The sequence below is a fragment of the Aspergillus oryzae genome, chromosome 2 (genome assembly GCF_000184455.2).
Source record: "Aspergillus oryzae RIB40 DNA, chromosome 2".
Lineage (NCBI taxonomy): Eukaryota > Fungi > Ascomycota > Eurotiomycetes > Eurotiales > Aspergillaceae > Aspergillus > Aspergillus oryzae.
The window spans coordinates 1,102,178-1,118,149 of NC_036436.1; the positions used below are offsets into that span (position 1 = coordinate 1,102,178).

Here is a 15,972-nt window from a genome sequence, read left to right on the forward strand (position 1 = left end):
CTGAACTGCGCGTGAGGATTCTAAATACCATCCCTCGCGAGATGAAACCCCGTGAGTTGAAATACCTTGCGAGCTGATAAGCCATAGTGTCTTTCGGTTCCCTCACATTTACGATAACCCTAAATACCTAGCAATTCACCAATAATACTTGCAGCCTGTATAAACTTTCATCTCGCGGGGTATTAGAAACCAATATGACCATAATAGATCTACTTTTATATAGATATAGCCGTAGGCGGTCAAATGTCTAACCAATTAGCTATCGCCTTTCCCAGTTGAAATACCTTAAGTTGAAATAAACTAGCGGGGGATGGCGCTGTCGGGCGGCCGGCTTTGCGGCGGGTAATTGTTGCCTCAGGCAACAGCCATTCCAGATAAAGGCGAAACGAATATCAAAATATCCAAAATATCAAAAAGTATAGGCCCGAACCCGGGATCGAACCGGGGACCTCGCGCAATTGTATGCTTCAGGGTTGACCCTAAGCGCGAATCATACCACTAGACCATCCGGGCAGTTGATGCTTATACTAGTTGAGTTATGGCTATATGAGAGAAAGACTTGAGAGCCTCCAACCTACCAATCAAGACTTCCGCTCTACGCGTCGCCATAACATGCTTTCCTAGCACCTTTATGGGGATCATATATTGAGTACATGATATTATTGTAACCTTGGCTATCCCTCCAAGCATGTTTTCTTTCTTTATAACTCCTATCCTACTTTAATCATGAATACGGTATACCCGTTCACCTTCTTTATTTTGTCGCGCAACGGGCAGTGAGCTAGGGTAAGTATGAAATAGATAGGGTGAGTCTGCTGTATTGTCAACTCTATGGTGGCAGTATGCTAGAATTCTATTGAACTTGACCGGAGGAGCTGCAAAGTGTATATAGCATTCGAGGGTAATGGATTCTTCATAGCTGGAGTTACTAATGTATATTATATGTATTACGTGAAATGCTGCTAGACCTATGAGATTGCAAGTAGCGGTATGCTATGAGAGGTTGAGAGTTGCCAACCTTCTGTAGGTCCGGGGGATAGCTACGGTCTTTATATACATGTTAGGCCAGGTAGTAACTTTAGCGGATCTACAAGGTTCTCCTACATCCAGTAGCTCCCTTTCATAGCAGTACGGCGTCGCCACGATCACACCTAGATGGAACAATATATTTGACTTTCGTAGCCTATATAGTATAGAAAACTCGGATTAACTATGTAGATTGGAATGAATGAAGCTTGTGAAGAGCTACCAGGCCAATCGTCTATATGATCTGAATGCACCACCATAGGGGGTTAGGACGTCTAATTGATGTGATGATTAGGAGTGCGCTCCCTTGACAGGTTTCGCAGCCGCCTCTGGGCCGAAAACTTCGAACCCCTCCCCCCCTCGACCTTTAAAAGAGCCACTCGAAACAAAAGGACAGAGGACAAAAGAATTTAAAAAGGATTCCTTTAGAAAGAAGGAGGAAGGCCCGAACCCGGGATCGAACCGGGGACCTCGCGCAGTTAATGCTTTGGGTGAACCCTAAGCGCGAATCATACCACTAGACCATCCGGGCAGTTGATGTGTGTGCCGTAAGAATTACGGCTAAATGAGGGGAAATCTAAAAGCTTAAGGCGTACCGCCGAAAATAGTTTATTACGCGAATTTACGCCGAAGGAGCGCTTACACCATATCAGTGTTTTAGGGAGATCTATTTTTATCTAGTTGGTTCTTTGATATTAGTAGATCAATTAGATCCAACTTAATAAGATTCTGCTCCAGGAGTGACCGCCCATTATCTAATATGCCCAGGCCTTTGAGCTAATCCTTTTCTGAGTTATAGATTGTTTTACACTATACTCCGTACTATATATATCACTCTCGGGCTGCTGAGGAGTAACCACTCTTTATACTATATCCAATTTATACTTTTACGTGGGTCGAACTCTTTGGCGGGGATCAAGATAATATGATTATCTATATGAAAAGTGACGGGGTTTTAGGATATCCCAAGGAAAGGTTTTAGTCAATGCGCGTACAATAGTAAACTGTCTTGGCCTCATAATGTCTGTAATGTCTCCTCCCCCTATTCAACGAACAGATAAGTTGACCTTAGAGAGATCTCTGATCGTATTTGAAGTCACATAGGACGATATTTCCATGGCATCCCTTGTGTACGTAACGCAAAAAGCCAACCGTGACCCAATATCAGTCGCAAGCGCTTCTTGAGCCCATACGTGTGGATGTCGCTGGCCGGGTGGCTTAATCTCGGCTTTAACAAAGGCTTCCTGTAGAGGTTCCTTGATGCGAAGGAAGAGTTCAATGCTTGGATGTATAGTCATGACAAAATATTCCTGCATTTTTGTCCGACTCCCGTTGTATTTACGACCTTGTAAGAGTTGTGCTCGAGTTTTATCTCCAATAGTGAAGCTTCGATCACCAGCACCTGCATGGGGCTTCTTCAGAGCGGCTAGGGTCTTGATGGCAAGTGTCAAGGTTCTGATATTCCAGAAGTTTCCAAGTCTTGCCCTTCGAGAAGATCAGCTCCCCCAATATTATCTTCCAATTCTTCCTCTCTGGATTCGATATCTTGAACTAAATCATCACTAGGATGGCTGGAATCGACCGGGAGCTTCTCATTCAATTGGCTACAAAGATCCCGAACTGCTGCAAGTTGTGCTTTATCAATCTTAAACTCTGGAGCATAACGATTCTCTGGTCCACTGTATTCTGGGGAGGCTTTACGTGTCGTGGAGGTAGCATAGATGAACGAAAACCGGTAGACAGGGAAGAAGCTGTGCGGGAAGGTCCTGCTTGCGTTTTCGCCAACGAGGAGAGGGAGCTGTATTCATTTGTTCTGTAGCCTTGTTGACCATGCTTTTACGTTCGAGCTTGGGGCACTTGGCTTCGGTGTCCTGTTCTGCGACAGTAGCTGGACTCGATGTTCGGGCAGGTATCACTTATGTGGCCATGCTCGTGGCAGCGGAAACACTCAAAATGCGGGCAGGTTTCCCGTGTGTGACCCTCTTGCATCAGCCCACAGTTAGTGCAAGCTCTGGGCTCCGTCAAAAAGACCCATTTTACATGCAGGGGTGGTTGGAATGGAACTCGTGACACGGGTGCAGTCTTAAATCCACCACCACCCAAAAATAGGATACGAATAAGTAGTAGTCCTAAACACCACCAGGGGGGAAAAAAGAAAAGAAAACTTACTAGCGGAGAAAAAAACCCACAAGTGAAACCCCATCTATGACCTCATCCTCGCTGATCATATTGCAATAGTGTTCGACTATTCCCCTTACACTACCCAATCAGGGCTTCTTCCTCCCTACACTCACAGGACTAGTGAATGAGTACCAGAACTGCAAGTGATAGTGTCTAATTGAACAATGACGATCTCTGGCGGTATCTCAGCCTTATCCTTGGCAGTCTTCGTATCTTCCCATTATTCTTCGATGGAGTGAAACCACTACTATTCACTATTCAGGGTTCTCATCGTTCTGTCACTTTCACATGGAATAAGCCCCAGTAGAATATGAGGTATGCCCTCAATGATGCTGTGTATGTCATAGTACGAGGTCGTACTCAGAAGGCTATGTAAACCAAGAAAAGCATGGCGGAGATTTTTAGACATGTCCAGAATGAACAGCCCAATACGTGACAACCAGTTCATTCCAAATACCCTACTAGATTCCCCAGAACACAGAATGCATATACTAGATCGGATCAGGGCATTAAACTTCATAATTCATTTATCTAGGCATCTCCGCCCAATGCAACAACTCCATCGAAGTACCTCCCTGCGCCATGCTGCCTGCAAAACGCCGCTACATCCACCTCCCAAGGACACATCCCCTGGGCGCCTGGTACTAGATATGTATCTCCCATAGACCGGATCAAGATGCGTTTGGTAAGGCCGTGCTAACCGTAACCGAAGGGACGCCAAGCCGGCCATCAATAGAAAAGAAAACGATAACTGTCGGATATTCGCAGGGTGAAGAAAGACAATGACACAGATGGTATAAGCCAAAGACCCCGAAGGAAAAAAGAAAAACAAAGGGGTTACGAGATCTCAATCAAGAGCAATATCCTGCCCCATCTACCCGGATGGTGGAGAACGGAAACACCAGATTGGGATGGTAGTCAGAAGTAAAAACAGAACTTCTTTCGTCACATCCACAAATATAAAAGTACCAACAGCTAGGTCGCGAATCACTTGCAGCAAGCAGAAAAAAAGCAAACCAAGTTTTGGCCTGTTCCAAAAAAGCCATGTACATGTCATATGAATATATGCAGAAAATTCACAACTCCAACATCATGCATCGCAAAATAATCACATATCGAAATTGTCATCAACATTGAAGATTCCAGGCTCTCCGCCTTCGTGAGCCTTGGGAACACCAGTCATACGGTGATCGTCAAAACCCCCAGGGCGGTGCGGTCGTTGCCAAGTATCAGGGTCCTCGTCCATATGATCTGTGGGTTCATGCTTCAGATGATGGTCAATTGAGCTCTCGTTAACGAAAGTGAAGCCTTTGAAGTTAGCTTGCAAACCCGGGGACAGCGGGGTGGATGCTGGCATATAACTATTCGCTACTGCTGCTGCACGGTCGTTTAACGTGGCGTTGGCATTTGTGAACTCGGGATCGAAGTTCGAAGTATCCGTATCGGATTTAAGTTTCGGTTTGAACGGCGGGATGACCTGCTTCTTGGACAAAGCGTCCCAATCCACATCATGGAAAAATGGGTGTTCCTTGAGTTCTTTGGCATCTGCCTTGGCACCCAGCCGGTGCTTCGGATTGCGGTTGAGCAAGCCTTTCACGAAGTTTCTGCCCTCGGTACTTAACGCGTCTCGTGGGAACCTAACCTTGCCGAAAGCGATATTCTTATACATTTGCTGGGTATCTTCGGCGTAAAAGGGACTCCAACCGCAACACATCTCGAAGACAAGTACACCCAGAGACCAGAAGTCAACCATCTTGGTGTATCCTTGCTCATCAAGTAGAACTTCCGGTGCTAGATACTCGGTTGTGCCGCAGAATGTGTTTGTGGTGTCATTCTGAGCGAGATTGGCTTTGGATAATCCAAAGTCACAGAGTGCGATGTGACCGTTAGCGTCGAGAAGGATGTTTTCCGGTTTCAGGTCGCGGTAAACGATGTCGTGCTCGTGGAGATGCTGAAGAGCTAAGATAAGCTCCGCGATGTAGAACTTGGCACGGGCCTCCTGGAACCGCCCTTCCTTTTGAAGATGCCAGAAGAGTTCGCCCCCTGACATGTAGTCTGTAACGAGGTAGAGATCGGTCGGGGTTTGAAAAGAGAATTTGAGACCGACAATGAATGGAGAGGCAGCCATAGCGGTCCGAACCAGAATATTCCGTTCTCCCAAGGTATGTGCAACTTCCTTCTTCTGAATGATCACCTTCTTCGACAAAACTTTCATGGCATAAATTCGGCGTGTGTCTTTCTTCTTCACTTGATAGACCTGACCGAATGTGCCTTTGCCAATAAGCTTCAGAACCTGAAAATCATCCGGGCCCACCTGTTTCTTCTCGGTATGCTCAAAACGCATTTCCATGTAGATTTCACCAGATACTGCAGAGTCACCTGCGCCGCGAGCAGACAAGGGGAACCATCCTTCTAGCCGGCTGTTGTCTTCCTTGAGGTTAACGCACAGTCGCACGTGACCTAGAAATGCTTCTTGGTTCTTGCGGTCATATACTGAAACATCAATTTCAGATTGATCGCCGAAGACATCGCTGAAATTACATCATTAATGAGGTGGTCTAAAATGATGGGGAAGGAATATAGGGTGGTAAAAGCTTACAAGGTGGCTTCATGGTTCCAATGGGGATCGGTCACGGGTGCCCTCCCCCTAAGATCAGGGCCATCAAGGGAGCTGTTGTTGCTACTTTGCCGGCTCTTCATTGGGATGGCCATCGGCCGCCCAGCGTCGCGATCAGACTGCTCCTGCTCCTTCTGACGTCGCTCGATAGACTCTTCTTCTTCGTCCTGCGCGCTCTTCGAGATCCACTCATTCCATTCGAACACGCAAACAACATAAGGATCAAACCCTGGCTTAAGCCCGCGGCCTTCTGAAATTTTCACATACAAATTGCCCTTGATCGGAGCAACTGGCGGCCCTGAAGGTTGTGGAGTTTCGGCTGGAGATGGAAACGCTTCCTCAAGTTTTCCGGCAATTTCATCAGTTGATTTGTCCATCTCATCGGCCTGATGTGTTGGCTCTGTCGACTCAGGCGACGATGTAGCCGGCGGCTTATCGGTCTGTGACCCTTCATTGGACATGGCACGCGGGGTAAGCGGTGGGGTATTCTTTAAACGTGCAAGATCAGACACATTCCCAGTTAGCTTCGCAAGGTTCTCAGAAGACAAAGAAATGTGTGGCTTCTCGTGCTCGAGGAGGGGAACTTCCGATAAACACATCGGGTCAGAGGTATGAGGAAGAGAGGGGTTTGAGAAGTGGGTGGCAAGGACTGGGTCGTCAGAGACGCTGGAGACTGGATGAGAGGTATGACGGCGAGCTGCAGGCTCAGGAGAAACGCTTGCAGGTGGAGACAGAATGTTCTTCAGCGCATTAAAAATGGAACCCATCCCTTTCTCTGGGGCCGACGACCCTAGCTCAGCCGTCTCCGACTCTTTCTGAAGCAGGGAAGACGCAGAGCAATAAGGGGGGGTAGGTAAATTCGTGTGAGGTAAAGACTCTGGTGTTATCTCCTTTGCTTCGACATTTGAAGACTTCATCCCCGATGCCTCGTCACGCTCCATCATGACAAAGGACCCCGAAGACGAGGAATGGTGACCAGTGCTTTGGTCATCCTGTGTCCCTGTGACGTACGCGCTCGACTGAACCAGGTGCGCGGAGGCAGCAGTCTCAGAAGGAAAGAACTGTGATTTGGGAGGATAAAGCGGACCATGGGAAGCACCAACCTGGAAGAAATTGTGCATTATGGAAGGCTGGCGCTTATCCGAGAACTCGGGCTGTGGAGTAGCCATCCCGGACGGACTCGGACTGTTTGAGCCGATCTGATCTTGATTGTCGTCGTCCTGTAGACCATTGCTGACAGAGCGGTTAGCCATGGATGAAAGCCGCCAGTGTGCATTGATTCGCTTGAGGAAGCACAAAAATAATGACATGGTGGTGATGATATGCCATGGGGAGGTTCAATCAAGAAAGGAAACATGATTGTAATCCAACATGGAGTTGAGTCACAGCAGCGGGCCAGTTGTGAAAGAAGGCTAAAGCTGCATCAAGCTGCAGGTCTCTTCCAGAAGGCAACGATAAGGCTGGCATGAATGCGCAAATGTCTTCCACCCAACGCGACACAATACATGGACAGCAAAGCACAAAAATGCCTCACGCTGCAATGGTGCCAGTGATGGGGGCTTTCAGGTAGACAACGCTTTTCTTTTTTCTTTCTGCCACCTGACCCAAGACAAACAAGACAAAGAGACCACGAGGTTCTTTATTTCAACGATGTTGCAAAAAGATACATTCTAGACCAGCGGTGGGACTGAGCGAGACTCGAATTACTCACTTCTGGGTTTTCAGCAAGCCAGCATCTCCACGCAACTCGGATCCGTTTTGAGTGGTAGCCATGGTTTATGTTCCATTCGACACCGAAGAAATCCTCCGCTTTGCAAACGTCGATGATAAGAAGGTAGCGCGATAGGTCACGTCGAGATCGTAAAAAGCAGGTGGTGCGGGTGACCGGTCAAAGTGCGGAAGTTGAGGAAAGAAGAGTTTAAAAAAAGAAAAAAAAAGAACTGTTCACACCGGCGGACAAATGTCGAACTAAGGAAGTTTGCGGATAGATGGATCCGACCGGGATCGGATCGTACCAAGCGCAGGTGGAGGGATGGAGGGGTTGAGGCGGGATAACCGTCGACTATGGTTGTGGGTTAGAAAAGATTTGACCGGTTCATCAGAGGGCGTGTATGAAGAGGGGGGAAGAAAATGATACAGAGAAAAAGAAGTGATTCACAGGGGCAAAAGGAAGAAAACGGAAGCGATGAGTGGCAGTATTACTCAGAAACCAAGGATCGGAGGCAACGTGAAGGAAAAAAGCCAATGCAGTGACAGTACAGTGTCTGTACCTTTAGGTTAAGGGTAAATGGGAGGGATCTCACACTTGCAATGTGTGGATGAGCGAACCTTGGGTTTAGTGTCAAACTCTGGGCCCATTTAAATTGGGCGAACGGCGGCGGACTGCGGGATTTCCCCAGAAAGAACAACACGAAAGAGGCCGATAAAAGTGATAATAATAGTCAAGATAAATTATAAAAATAAATCAAACGAATCAATGGCAATTGGAAGAGTGAATGGGTGACAGCCCTATTGACTTGTCCCCATAGAAATATATCCAAAAACAAAAGAGTGGCGTTTTAAGGCCGAAAGCTGAGCATCCAAGGCATAAGCTGCCGCTGATGCCGCTGAGTAGATGGCGGACAGTGAAGAACGCGGTACTTAGCACTTAGTTAGGCAGCCTACCAGCACTAAGGTACCTGCTAAGCAACCAACGAGGGCCTCACTAATCAGAAGAAGTAATCAGAATCTTGTCGTGAGGGGGAGGGAAAACCACAAGCGGATTTGACGGGAATCAGATATAGTATAAATAATGGAAATGAGTTGAATAAGGGAAATTAAAATAAGATCACTAAATAGATAAATCAAACCTTCTCCTTTTTCTTCTTTTCTTTTCTTTTTATTTTTCTCTTGGATATTCTTTCGAGTAATACTAGATATTTCTTTTTTCTTTCTTTCTTTCGCCTTTTTTTTTTTTTTTTTTTTAAAAAAAAATAATAAATAAAATAAAATAAAATGATAATAAAAAAAAGGTGAAGCTCACCGTTGATTCTGGATGGTGACCGTGAAACGCTTCGGTCTACTATTGGTTCAATACCCACATACCTGTCTGGTCCCTTGGACCTTAGGTAAGGTCAAAAATGGGAGGGAAAATAATAATTTCGAATCAAAAAAAAAAAAAAAAAAGAATTATTGCGAAAGGGGAAAAAGAGAGGCCTTACTCAGAATACACCGAGTGGAGATGGAAGGTGGTGCTGGACAAATAGAGAAGGATGTTATGGAACCACGGCGTGGGTTAAATTCATCTCGGAACCACATTTGATTCTTGAGGACGGAGATGGTAATGCCCTCAGGTCCGGTGGTAATCTATGACTCTTAAATGGCAACAAATGCATTCCTGGTTCGCAAGAAAGGAGCTGAATATAAAAACCGAAGGGGTTTAAGGTATGATGATGGTGAAGGGGGAATGATGACAGCAATAGAAGGTCGGATGATGAGCAGACTAGGGGGGGGGCAGCAGTAACCGCATGTCGGGTGCTGCCATCTTTTGCCTCTTCACCTTCGACCATGATTCGTGATCCGCCGTTCGCTTTGGCAAAACCGGGAAAATCTTCGACAGCCTGAGGTTTGAAAGTCTGCACCGCGCGAACTATACCCAATGGGGCAGTTGGCCAGTCGGTCCACGGTGACAACATTCGAATGTCTGGTTCGCATTTTAATGCCCTTGGAAGGTTGTCCCTTTTTCTTTTTCTTTTCTTACCCCATCTTTTCTTTCGTCTATTTCGCTATTCGTTTTTATTAATTGGAATCGCTAGAAAATTAAATTAGAATTTCTGTTGTACCAACAGGTACAGCCCAAATTTTCAATATTCTAGAAAAAGGGAAAAGAAAAACCTTGCTTCATGACTCTATCTCCTTTCGTAGTATGTATTGCATCCCCATAGTACATGGGCGATGGGTACTTTCAATGGACGAGATAAGCTGATCGTTTCAGATATTTGCGTCTTATCTCCAAGACGGAGTACTCTGCTCCTCCTCACGCTAACCCTCAATATCCCTCATAGATGCATGAATCGTTCCCAAAGATGTGAACTTGATCTCCGCCACCTCCTCTTTGACCCCCCATTCCTAACTGTCGGCCTACCCAGTGGAAAGGTGGGGTTATACTCCGGCCCTCCAACTGAAAATGTCACTTGTCGCCATCTCGATGGTCGATCATTGATGGTTTATCGCGGTTAATGAATTGACTATCGATCACTTAAAATGACTCGGTGTTTAGGAATAACCATCCATCTAGAGTGGCAAACAATCTCTCGTTTCAAAGGTCAATGCATCTCTGGGTCAACGATGGCCGTGGAGTCCACTTTACCGAACTTCCTCATTGCCTGCCTTATTCCGTACTGTGCAGTTACTGTGCATCTTGCCTTGAGTTTCCCCCTTACTGCTTATTTCCAGATTCTATCTTGCTTGACTCATCTCTCGACTCGCTTTCTAGAAGGGCCCGGCAACTGGGCGGCATGGGCTGAAACAATGTGCGGCCTTGTTGGCAGCAGTGCTGCTGTACAGCGAATCGCTTACGCATACAGCCGCATCTCCATGTTGTACTGGAAGGAAACAAACATATTGTTACTTGAATGATTCACCAGCTCCTTGTTTTCTTTCTGTCAGGAGGTATGGTTAAAGTAATGTAGCTGGGTAAGATTAGCCCTAACAGCCATAGGGCATACACCGCCCTTCGTATTATAGTAATCCTTGGAAGCCCAACGGGCTGGCCGAAACGCCCTTCTGTTTATTTACCTAATTTTTGTTTTGGTTGCTCCCCCATCAGGTTATAGCTGCTGCTCAGCATTACCGTAAACTTCTTCAAAGTTACACCAGGCCACTGTGGATGTACGCTTCAAGCGCGAGAGTTGAAGTTCCGGTTAGACGGTAAGATCAGCCGGCCACCATTCTCCTGCCACATTGAGGGTGGCTTAAGCACAAAGGCGCACCTCCAAAAACTTGTCTTCAACTCGTCGGAGATATTTTCGTAGCGGGCAGTGATGATCTAATTTTATTTATTTATTATTTTTTTTTTTTTTTTTTAAAAAAAATATTCCGATGCTAAACACCGACTACCTCAGATGTAATTAATAAAATAATGCAACAATGTTGCTCCCCTCCCCTACCGTTAGGGTTACGGCTATCTACCAGGAATTGTTGGGAAAAGATCTCCACGAATTGTGCCTGGGTCAAGAAGAACCAGCTCCCCTTCACCCGCAATGACCCGTCAATCAAATTTCATATTTTCCCGGTCGGCCAAGGGAGGATCGTGCATCTGAGGCTACTTGGACGCAGTCAGTAGGTCGGTCACCTGCAAGCTGTAGCGTGGTGTCAGCGATCTACAGCATGCAGCATTCTTTTTGTCACCAGAAGAGCTCCGAGGGCTTCCATAGGCCCACCACGTCGAGGTTCTCCAGCCTCTCAAAATGGAGGGTTGACGGGTGGGTGGAAACTCTACTCGGAAAGCAGCAGCTTTGGTCGGGTTACCATTGCGCGATGCTGATTCCCCTCCATCGAGTTGCATTTGACGATGAGAAAATGCGGAGCACTCCTACCATCCGGGGCACACCGAAGGTGAGGAGGGGTTCCAGAATATCCTTTCGACCGTCAAGCCTGACATGTGAATCGCGAAGAAAAGCATGTCATCGACATTCGGTACGTCAGAGACAATGTCCGTGCATGGCTTATCGTGATTGTGAATCATCCGGCATGTTGCCTGGAGGCTTGATGAGAATGTTCCGATCCAAACCAGAACGCACTGCTCCCTCCATAGACCTGTTTCGAATGGGGCGAATGACCTGACCGAGCCGAATTCTCCCTTCAGCACGTAGACCACTAAGACCTATTCTGGGTATTACCATCTAGGATGGCTGCAAGTCAAAAGATGACGTTCCCGAAAGGGAGAGAGAGAGGGACAAAATGACATCATGCGGCAGGCACCTAAGCCACAATCCACCGATATCTAATTGTTGCCAAGAAAGACCACTCAGTTTAGGGCTCCCGTGGTCGAAGTGATTGGCCTAACCCACGTGGCGCCGCGACGGGAATCTTCTGTGCGCCTCAGGCAGCAACGTCCAAGCACGTGACTATATTCGCCCGGGTGCGGAGAAACCGGGACGCCGCTCATCACTGGCGCGCTCCCGAAAGGCACACCCAAGGGCATCCTCATCCCGTACATTCTGTTTTTGGCTGTTGTTCCCCACTCAGAATAGCTGCTGTCGCGATGGCGAGGAAGCTTAGAGCGGCTGCACAGGCAGCACAACAGTCGCTGAGTATGTCCATCGCACTCCCATCGTGTCTTTTTGTCTCGTGACCCGATCTTACAAAAACCACACTCACGGGCGCGTCCACTGACAGCTCCATAGGGAATGCTCCTCCTCCGCTCCCCGATGCCTCCGATGAGGAAATGGCTGAAGCGCCTCAGTCGCGCGGGTCTTCTCCCGCCATAGAAGATCCAGGCGATGCGTCCGACAAGGATCCCGATGTTGTCCCCGAACCCGACCCGCCACAGGAAGACGAGCCTGCCGCAGTCACCCATCCTCCATCGCGCGGCGACACTCCAACCCGTGGCCGTGTGTCCGCCATTCCGCGAAAACGACGTATCGGTCGGCCTCCGAAGAACCGCCCCCCTGACTGGGATCTGCCTGACGACGGTACGGCGGCGCCGCCGATTCATGTAAGCACGCCCGTGAAGAGGAGACGTGGTCGCCCTGCAGCTAGCGGCGGACGATGGGCTCGGAATCGGGGACCGTCGCATGTAACCCAGGTCCCGATTGACAAGGAAGGGAACATGATGGACGTCATTGATGATGAAGTGGCCCTGCCAGATGACCCTGAGGGTGAGACCAAAGTGGACAAGAATGGCGTTTTGAAGGGCGACCGAGAGTATCGTGTTCGTACGTTTACGATTCTTAATCGTGGCGAGAAACATTACATGTTGTCGACAGAGCCAGCCCGATGTATTGGATTCAGGGACTCCTACCTGTTCTTTCAGAAACACAAGCTTCTTTACAAGATCATCATCGATGATGACGCCAAGCGTGATCTCATTGAAAGAGAGATCATCCCTCATTCGTATAAGGGTCGAGCCATTGGTGTGGTGACCGCTCGGTCCGTGTTTAGGGAATTTGGCGCCAAAATCATCGTTGGTGGCAGGAAAGTCGTTGATGACTACAACGTTAAGGCAGCCAGGGAGCGGGGGGACGTGGAGGGTGAACTCGCAGTGCCTGAGGATAAGCTCCCCCCTCCGGGAGAGCCATACAACAAGAATCAATATGTGGCGTGGCACGGAGCTAGTAGCGTCTATCACACCCAAGCACCATCGGTGCCTCTGCCTACTGGTAAGGCTGTCGATTCTAAGAAGCGGAAAGTGACTGTTACTGGCGATAACTGGATGCTCGAACATGCCCGAGAAGCTAGGTAAGTCACACCGTGGCATGACAAGGTTTCGTTGACCTACCAGCATGCTAATCATCTGATAGCCATTATAATTCAATACTTTCGAACGTACGTCGCGAAAACCTTGGAGGCGTATACGATATTCATACGAATGCTATGCAATACCCCAAAATTATGCAGCCCTCACACGCTCGTTGGGAGCGTCTACCACCTCCAGACCCTCGAGTAGCGACCAAGTTGACCAAAGAGATGTCGACTTTGAGTCTCACCAATGGAGCCGAAGAGGAGGAACCAACTACTGAAAGTGACGCGCAAGATGACAAGACCACCGAGGAAACGACCAACGACTCTATCTTTTCAACGATTCCCTATGCCTTTTCTCGTCGTTTCGCTATCCACGATGTTCATTACGAAACTCCACCGTATTCCAATATGGGCATTCCCGGGCCTGACGGCGATGTGCATGATCTCGGCTCAAACGGTATCATCAGCACCGCAAATCTATCATATCCTGAATTTGTGAGTCCCGAAATTCTGGCCGAGCTACCCGCAGACTGCAAGGAAGCTCTTGTCGAGGCCGCTGCGCGCGAGTGGGAATGGAAGTCCAAGTGGCACAGCGAGGTGGGCGACGGTGCTCGCACGACTCCGCTCAAGAGTTATGCCTGGTTTCCTTGACCTGGTCGTACTCTTCCAGCTTTGTCGATTAAATCCTTGAAGGACGGCCTCGGGACTTAGTGTTTAATTTCTTTCTATGTATGACACTGTGCTTGGTTTGGGCCGGTTTTATGGTTGGCATGAGAAAATGGGAGTTCTTCTGCGTTTGCTTCGGCGGTGTATTATGTTCCAATATTTCTTCAATTAATGTCTCTTCACCGATACCTCAGAGACGGCGGCAAGCAGGTTTGCCTTTATATGGATGTCATGTCGATGACAGATTAGACAATTCAATCAATCTTTCTATATGGCACAAGATGGTCCTCTCTATCTATTGCTATGGACCCTGAAACAACTTTTGTCTGAGATTATCTAAATGGCCCTCTCTCTGGCCTACATTGACAGCTGTTGCGGTACACTTTTAGTCCATAAATTATATTAGGGTTAGTACAGACAACCATTTCTAGGAACTTAGTAGTGCTTATTGATCATAGACTAATGACTAATTCTATCCTATCTGATTGATCTCTTAAGAATGAGTGGGAATACCTATCCGTAATTCGCATGGTACGTAAGTGATAGGTTGCAGTCTAAATATATTTTCTTTTTTGGGAGTCCTCTACGTTATTCGACTAAATTTCTCAGAAAATATGTGTCTATCTTGGGTCTTTCAAATATTAATCATGACGAACTTCGTAATTCAATTAACCGACGCTTAATGATTGTATCGAATAGAATGGGCTAGCAAAGTGAGAAAAGAAGACAACTCGGGAAAGATAGAGTAAAATAAAGTGACGTGGTTTATCCCATGGCCATCTCCGCGCGCAGCTTCTCCAGTTCTGCTTCCTCGTCTTCTTCCTCTTGTACCTTTGATTTGCCTTTGGCTGTAATTTAGAATTAGGTTAGATGGTTTTCTAGGTGATAGATCTATTTCAGATAGGGGGGACTTACGTTCTCCGTTCGCCGCGGCCGGTAACCGATTGAGTTGGTCTGCAACCGGTACTGTCCCTGTGTGAAGCATCCGCTCGTCCATCGCCTCCTGTTCCAGACCTTCGAGCTCGGCGTCCAGCTCGGTCTCGTCTGCCTGGTCGCCAATCTGGGTGTTTGTGATAGCCTGTGCGATTTCCTCGCTGAGTTGGTGTTGCTCGCGGAGTTGGTCCCTGCAGTCCCCGTCAGTGGCGTTGGTCCCCAAAAGAGCCATAGAAGAGGGTATATCCAATATTGGAACACGCACATTGTCTCATCAACCTTATCAATAGTCAAGTTACCGTGGATCTGCGTCATGGCTGCGCCAGCCTGCTTCATCGCGTTCAAAGTCTCCTGGTTGATATTCGCCGCCTCGATCGAATATATCTGTTGTTCTAGCTGGATGATTTGCGCCGTCGTCTGTTCGAGGTTCTTCTCGTGCACCTTCTTACGTCGCAGGGCAGACTTGGCCGCTGGACGATATCAGTCTCATTCGCTCCGGTAACGGGGAATAGAATACAGCGATACAAGAAAAGGGAAAGCCCCATACCATTCTTATTCGTCGTCACGTTCTTCCTCGCCACGGCATCCTGCTCCTCCATCAGATTCTCCAGGTGCTTCTCGCGCTTCTGCAGCATATCAAGCTGCTCCCGCAGCTTGAGGATCGCATCCTTAGGCGCATCCTTCCGCTTCTGGGCTGCCGAGCCGCCAAACCATGACCACATCTTGATAAGCGGTTTTAGGGGTTATATTATGTGGCTTTCCTCCGGTCCCAATTCTTAAAATGTATTATTACAGATAGTTGTCCACTATCCAAGTCTGTATGCTCCTCGACGCTCGGGACTAGAAATCGGTAGAAAGTGGTGGAGTCAAGCAGGGAAGATAATAGGCAGAGAGAGAGGGGCGGCGGTGGTCGAGTCTGGGCGGTGTCGTCGTAGGCTGTCGCGAAATGCAAATATCGGGGACAATCGATCTCCGACAAAACAACGAATAGGTCTAGGGGGTGGTTGCTTAGCGCAGAACAAATCAAGGCAACAATATTGGAGACGATTGGGAATTCACGATGGCGGATGAGATCCGTTTTCCCCCTCCGTTGGCCCTATGACATA

The 15,972-nt window shown here is 47.8% G+C and overlaps 4 protein-coding genes and 2 non-coding genes across 6 annotated transcripts; 1 reads left to right on the forward strand and 5 right to left on the reverse strand.

Annotated features, from left to right (window-relative positions):
- Positions 1 to 421: 421 nt before the first annotated feature.
- AO090001t00010 lies at positions 422 to 513 on the reverse strand. Its single transcript has one exon. It is a non-coding gene; the product is annotated as a tRNA-Pro (tRNA).
- Positions 514 to 1,468: 955 nt separating this feature from the next.
- Positions 1,469 to 1,558, reverse strand: AO090001t00011. The gene has a single exon. It is a non-coding gene; the product is annotated as a tRNA-Pro (tRNA).
- Positions 1,559 to 2,004: 446 nt separating this feature from the next.
- AO090001000438 (uncharacterized protein) lies at positions 2,005 to 2,858 on the reverse strand (the record flags this gene model as incomplete). Its single annotated transcript, XM_023234554.1, has 3 exons — positions 2,005 to 2,068; positions 2,179 to 2,481; positions 2,728 to 2,858. The coding sequence occupies 3 exons, from the start codon at positions 2,856 to 2,858 to the stop codon at positions 2,005 to 2,007; spliced, it is 498 nt and encodes a 165-aa protein (XP_023089665.1).
- Positions 2,859 to 4,315: 1,457 nt separating this feature from the next.
- schA (serine/threonine protein kinase SCH9) lies at positions 4,316 to 7,077 on the reverse strand (the record flags this gene model as incomplete). Its single annotated transcript, XM_001818908.3, has 2 exons — positions 4,316 to 5,738; positions 5,807 to 7,077. 2 exons carry the CDS (start codon positions 7,075 to 7,077, stop codon positions 4,316 to 4,318), a joined length of 2,694 nt encoding a protein of 897 aa, XP_001818960.3.
- A 4,991-nt stretch (positions 7,078 to 12,068) lies between these two features.
- AO090001000441 (chromatin structure-remodeling complex subunit RSC7) lies at positions 12,069 to 13,918 on the forward strand (the record flags this gene model as incomplete). The annotated part of the gene is made up of 3 exons (XM_001818909.3): positions 12,069 to 12,117; positions 12,211 to 13,264; positions 13,327 to 13,918. 3 exons carry the CDS (start codon positions 12,069 to 12,071, stop codon positions 13,916 to 13,918), a joined length of 1,695 nt encoding a protein of 564 aa, XP_001818961.1.
- Positions 13,919 to 14,698: 780 nt separating this feature from the next.
- On the reverse strand, positions 14,699 to 15,588 carry AO090001000442 (ESCRT-III subunit protein SNF7; the record flags this gene model as incomplete). Its single annotated transcript, XM_001818910.3, has 4 exons — positions 14,699 to 14,781; positions 14,849 to 15,057; positions 15,132 to 15,336; positions 15,414 to 15,588. 4 exons carry the CDS (start codon positions 15,586 to 15,588, stop codon positions 14,699 to 14,701), a joined length of 672 nt encoding a protein of 223 aa, XP_001818962.1.
- Positions 15,589 to 15,972: the final 384 nt, after the last annotated feature.